This window comes from Indicator indicator, chromosome 16 (genome assembly GCF_027791375.1).
Source record: "Indicator indicator isolate 239-I01 chromosome 16, UM_Iind_1.1, whole genome shotgun sequence".
Taxonomy (NCBI): Eukaryota; Metazoa; Chordata; class Aves; order Piciformes; family Indicatoridae; genus Indicator; species Indicator indicator.
Window position 1 is genome coordinate 976459 of NC_072025.1, and position 5809 is coordinate 982267.

General features: G+C 56.8%; 1 protein-coding gene across 2 annotated transcripts; it reads right to left on the reverse strand.

Moving 5' to 3' along the window:
• Positions 1 to 283: 283 nt before the first annotated feature.
• On the reverse strand, positions 284 to 5562 carry LOC128972056 (uncharacterized). 2 transcript variants are annotated; one of them, XM_054387852.1, is made up of 12 exons: positions 5476 to 5562; positions 4089 to 4161; positions 3817 to 3831; positions 3505 to 3703; positions 3193 to 3425; positions 2991 to 3026; positions 2830 to 2865; positions 2379 to 2393; positions 2073 to 2265; positions 1762 to 1994; positions 1509 to 1583; positions 284 to 683 (listed from the first exon to the last, which is right to left on the reverse strand). In XM_054387852.1, exons 1-11 carry the CDS (start codon positions 5478 to 5480, stop codon positions 1545 to 1547), a joined length of 1077 nt encoding a protein of 358 aa, XP_054243827.1. In that variant the 5' UTR covers positions 5481 to 5562; the 3' UTR covers positions 284 to 683; positions 1509 to 1544. The 2 variants fall into 2 exon arrangements, with proteins under 2 accessions (XP_054243827.1, XP_054243826.1); XM_054387851.1 differs by having other exon boundaries at positions 2830 to 2871.
• Between the last annotated feature and the right edge of the window lie 247 nt (positions 5563 to 5809).

The following is a 5809-nucleotide window of genomic DNA, read 5'->3' on the forward strand; positions in this document are numbered from 1 at the left end:
GAGAGCTCTGAGGAGAGGTCAAAGGATGGCTTTTAGGAGCAGGAGGCCAAGGTCAGCAAGGCAGAGGTGTCCTGGCTGGCCAAGCACAAGGCCTACATCCTGCAGCCTGCTCACCTCCTGCTCCTGCACAACACCAAAGCCCTGCTGCAGAGCCACAGCACTGCAGGGAGCCCCTGCCCCAGGCCTGTGTGTGCCACGGGGCCAGCAGTGGTGTCCAGCAGCCTGGGCTGGTGATGTCCTTCTCTCCAGCCACGAGCCTTTGGTCAGAGCTGTGTGCCCCTGTGCAGCTGAGGAGGGCAGGCATGGGGCAGCTGGCTGGGCTCCTGGCAGCAGCCCAAGCTCAGCCCAGCCCAGCCCAGCTGCCTGGGGACACGTTGTCTGCTCTAGGACACCCAGGCAGTACCTTCTGCATTGTCTTGTGCTCTCTGCTTTATTGTCATTGTAGATGTTGGTGGAGGGAAATGGGGACATGTAATGGAGGGAGCAGGAATGAAGCCCCTCATGAATGCATGGCAATGAAGCTGCAGCAAGCAGAAGGGAACAGCTCCTCCTCAGCAAAGGTCCTTCCCTGGGCTGAGGTGTTGGGGTGCATGGGGCAATGCTGAGGTCCTCTGTTGGTCAGGACTGGTCATGCTCAGGCTGATGTGGCTGTTGCCAGTCTCTCATATCACAGATCACCACCCCTGCAATATCAGGGCAGGTGTGTGGGTGTGTGGGCTGCAGGGTGGCTCAAGAGGGATGGATTGCCTTCAGATTCCCTGCCCTGCCCTTCCTACTGCTTGCTGCTGGGTTCCCTACTGGCTCTGGCAGCAGGAGGTCAGCAGTCCTGGAGAACCTAAAGGCCTCCTTGGGACAGGAAAGCCCTCCCAAGGACCCCACTGCCTTGCCTGTGACCCTGATTTCCCAGGACGCTATATCTGGAGAAAAGAAGGCTCCAAGGTGACCTTATTGTGGCCTTCCAGTATCTGAAGGGGGCTACAAGAAAGCTGGGGAAGGACTTTTTAGGCTATCAGCTAGTGACAGGACTAGGGGGAATGGAACAAAGCTGGAAGTGGGGAGATTCAGGCTGCACGTGAGGAAGAAGTTCTACCCCATGAGGGTGGTGAGACCCTGGAATGGGTTGTCCAGGGAGGTGCTTGAGGCCCCATCTCTGGAGGTGTTTAAGGCCAGGATGGATGAGGCTCAAGCCTCAAGCTAGTGTGGGGTGTCCCTGCCCATGGCAGGGGGGTTGGAACTAGATGATCCTTGTGGTCCCTTCCAACCCTGACTGATTCTATGATTCTATGACCCTCCAGAGGAACCCATCTTTCTTTGGGGACCACATCCCTGATGGTGACTCATCCCTCCCTTTGCCCTCACAGTCCTGATGGGAAGCCATCCAGCTCATGGACCTCAGCCCACTTAGAGATGTCACAGCTCTGTTGGGGACCTCAGTGTTCTTGCGATCCTTGTCCCCTTTCCAGGGACCCCAGGCACCTTTGATGACCCTGCAGTCATCCCAAACATACCTGAGCCCTGTCTGGAAGGTCTGACACTGGGGACAGTCATGGCTTCCCTCTGTTATTCTCATCTAAAATTTCCACCTGCAAGAGAAAGGTGTCCATGCACAGGGGGCTTGGCTGTCCCCACCACCATCCCCACCACAGCCCCCACCACCTATGGGCCAGACCCAGGAGGTCTTGGGTCAGGATGCAAAGGCAGGGCTGGCAATGGGTGCAGGAGCCCTCGCTCCACAGCCATGATACCAAGCTCCATGCTCACCAGTTGCATGTAGAAGTTCTCCAAGGTTAGAAGCCAGAGGGCAAAGTGGATGCAGTTGTTGGTGTCTGGGTGATACTGGAATTTGCTGTTCATCGCCTCCCAGACTTTTCCATGCAATTCACTGACCTTGATCCCATCTCTTTTCCGCCAAATATTTACTGTCCCACTTGCCTTTTTCATGGTATGGAAGCCTTGCTTGCTGACCACTCCAGTGTTAGTCCGATCAGCCAGTCCTGGAAAACCAAGAGCCACCACTGCCCTGGCCCAGGCTGCACCATGTCACTGGCACGGCCTGGGGCTCAGGCACTTACCCTGGAAGTGAATGACCTCTCCATCCCCAAGGTAGACAGCTGCGTGTTTGAAGACGCAGCAGATGGAGGCATTGATCTTCATGGGGAAGATCAAGATGTCCCCAGGCTGGATATCCCTCTCTGGCACATCATCGAAGACCTTCCCACCAATTCTCTTGTGCTTCAGAAACTGAATCGCCTCATTCTTCCTCTCCTAATGGCACCATGGAGGAAAGGTGAGGAGCTGGCAGAACAGGCCCCACCGAGCCCCAACGCCTCCCAACTCCCCCATGCTGCCAGCCAAGGTCTCACCAGGCTCCTACTTACAGAACTGCTCTTCACCTGCAAGGAGAGAGGAAGAGAAGTGGGCTCAGCACCTGTGCCTGGGGGGCAGAGTCCCAGCTGCCACTACACCCTGCCCGTGATGGCTGCTGCCAGAGCAAGGGCTTGGCTCAGGCAAAAGTCAGGCTGTGCCTCCCTGCTGCTGCAAGCTGGAGACATCCCGGGACAAGCCCTGTTCCTCGTCTCCTTCCTGTTCCAGCAGGAGAGGGTCGCAGCCTGTTCCAGTGTTTCGTCACCCTCACAGTGAGAAAGGGTCCCTCAGTCCTCCAGGGACTGTTCTGTTCCAGAGACCCCTCAGGTATGTCTGTGAGCCTGCTTTCCCAGCACCCCAGGACTCTTCCACTTTCTGGGGTCTTTGCATCCCCCTTTCATCTCCCCATGTCTTCCTCAGGGACCCCATAGCCCTGCAAGGGAGGCTGACCCTGGGGATACTCACGGCCTCTTGTTTGCCTTCTTCCTTTGGGATTTGCACCTGCAACTGAAAGGTGTCAATGCACAGGGGTTTGGAAGTCCACACCACTGTCCCACAGATGTCCCCACAGCCTTCCCAGGGACCCCAGAGCCCTGCAGGGGAGGGCTGACACTGGGGATACTCACAGCCTCTTCATTGCCCTCTTCATCTGACATTTCCACCTACGAGAGAAAGATTTCCATGCAAAGGAGGCTTGGCTGTGCCCACCACTGTCTACAGCACCAATTGGCTACCCTGTGGAGGGCTTGGGTCAGGATGCAAAGGCAGGGCTGGCTGTGGGTGCAGGAGCCATTGCTCCACGGCCATGATACCAAGCTCCATGCTCACCGGTTTCCTGTAGAAGTCTGCCAAGCCCAGAAGCCAGAGGACAAAGTGGATGCAGTTGTTGGTGTCTGTGTAATACTTGGTTTCGCTGTTCATCGCCTCCCGGACTTTTCTACGGAGCTCACCGAGGTTGATCCCTCCTCTTTTCCGCCAAATCTGGAATTTCCCTCCTGCTTCTCTAGCGGCCTGGAAGCTGTCCTTGCTGACCAGTCCAGTGTCATTCTCATCATCCACTCCTGGAGAATCAAGAGCCACGCATTGCCCTGGCCCAGCCTCTGCCATGTCACAGACAAGAGCTGGGGCTCAGGCACTTACTCTGGAAGTGAATGACCTCTCCATCCCCAAGGTAGACAGCAGCATGTTTCAGGAAGGAGTAATGGGAGACCCAGTCATCTATGGGGACGAGCACGATGTCCCCAGGCTGCTTTTCTTTCCCTGCCACATAGCTGAAGACCTTCCCATGCCCAGGGATGCTCTTGTGCAGTCGAAACTGAATCTTCTCGTACTGCCTCCCCTAACGGTACCATGGAGGGAAGGTGAGGAGGTGGCAGAACAGGCCCCACTGAACCCCACCACCCCCCAACTCCCCCATGCTGCCAGCCAAGGTCTCACCAGGCTCCTACTTACAGAACTGCTCGACATCTGCAAGGAGAGAGGAAGAGAAGTGGGGTCAGCACCTGTGCCTGGGGGGCAGAGTCCCAGCTGCCACTACACCCTGCCTGTGATGGCTGCTGCCAGGGCAAGGGCTTGGCTCAGGCAAGAGCCAGGCACTGCCTCCCTGCTGCTGCAAGCTGGAGACATCCGGGGACAAGCCCTGTTCCTCCCCTCCCCCCTGTCCCAGCGGCACAGTGTTGCAGGCAGCTGCCTGCAGAGGGCTGTGGAGATGGCAGAGTCCTTACTGAGGAACTCATTGGTGATGACCCTCGGAAGGAGCTGGTGCTGGAGCTGGACTCCTGGCGCCTGCAAGAAGACCTGTGGGAAATGCAGCAGTGGTGAGTTATGTCTGGAGGTGCTGGATCCAAGCTGACCTTTCCTATTCATTGTGCCTGTGAGAGGTGGAGAAAGACTGAAAGGAAAATCTGAGAAAATACAAACTGTGTGAAAAGCTGCCTGGGGCCTTCTGCTTCTTCAAGCTGAGGCTGATCTGCTAATGGCAACTGAATGTTTCATTCGGGAATGGAGGGAGACCACCTGGGATATCCTGGAAATGCTCCCGAGTTCCATCCCTCTGCAGTGGCATCCAACATCTACATTCCCCACCACTGGAATCTGCCTGGTGCTGAGTGCTGGGGTGCAGGGGAGGCAGGAGGTGCTGTGAGGCTGCTGTGGCAAGAGTGGTGCTAGCATGGGTGGCAATAGCAGGGACAGGCAGCAGCAGGGGTAGGTCCTAGGAGAGGTGGATTCTAGCAGGGGGAATGCCAACAGGAGTTGTGTGCTAGAGGGATGATTCCTAGTGGCAGCTGAGTGCCAGCTGGATGCCAGACTCTCTGTGCCCCTCTCCCCACAGGTGACACCCTGGGGCAGACCCTGGGATCCCTGTCCAGGCTGTTCCTCCAGCCACGGTGCTGGGTGTCACAGGTGTGTGTGTGCTGGCAGAGGGTCCCTGGTTAGGGGCTGGCACAGTGCCAGCAGCTTTGGCATCTCCCTTGCATGGCAATGAAGTGTGGCACAAGAGGCTGTGCAGTCCCTGTGGCATTTGTGTTGCTTTCACTTTTCCTCTCCTTTCCCAGAAGTTCCTTTCCCCGAAGCCAGTGCTGAGTGACCTCCAAGTCTGCTGCAGCCAAGCAGCTGTTGGCCAACCTGCAGTGCCCCTTGAGGAACTTGGGACCAATTCCTCTCATCCTATCACTTGTTAGTAAGGAGAGGAGACCAAGCCCCAGCTCATTCGAACCTCCTTTCAGGAAGCCCTAGAGAGCCAGAAGGTCTCTGTTCAGCTTCCTGTTTCCCTGACAAAGACTACCCCAGGTGGTCTCCCTCTGTGCCCAAACATAGCATTCAGTGTCAATCACAAAGCAGCCCCAGCTTTAAGAAGCACAATGCCCCAGGCAGGTTTCACAGTTTGCACCGTGTCCAGGTTTCCCTTTCAGCCTTTCTCTCTCCACCTCTCAGGAAGACAAAGAGCAGAAGAGGTCAGCTAGAAGTCAGCAAAAGTCACCCTGCGCTTCCCAGCCCCTGAAGGAGGAGACATCCCGGGACAAGCCCTGTTCCTCCTCTCCCCCCTGATGAAGAGGGGCCCCAGGACGAGCAGATTCCTGCAGGGGACTGCGGAGATGGGAGCATCCTTACCACATTAGTGAGCAGTGATGTCCCTGGGACGGAGCTGGGGATGGATCTGGGCTGCTGGCACCTCCGAGGGCTGTGAGAAATGAAGCAGGGCTGGGCTGTGTTGGGAGGTGCTGGATGCAAGCTGAGATTTCCTGCTTCCTGTGACCGTGGGAGGTGGAGACCACTGAAAACGAAACCTGAGCAGAGTACAAACCCTGTGAAAGCCTGCCTGGGGCTTTCTGCTATCGAGGGATAGGCAGCAGCAGGGGTAGGTCCTAGCAGAGGAGGGTGATAGCAGGGAGGATGCCAGCAGGAGATGGATGCCAGCATGGATAGTGCTAGCTGGAATGGATCT

Excerpts from the sequence above, each read along its gene's own strand:
- LOC128972056 (XM_054387851.1), bottom strand. Across the intron at positions 3,426-3,504 it reads AGAGGTCATTCACTTCCAGA|GAGTGGATGATGAGAATGAC; the intron begins GTAAGTGCCTGA and ends TTGATTCTCCAG. Across the intron at positions 1,584-1,761 it reads AGAACTTCTACATGCAACTG|GTGGAAATTTTAGATGAGAA; the intron begins GTGAGCATGGAG and ends TTTCTCTTGCAG.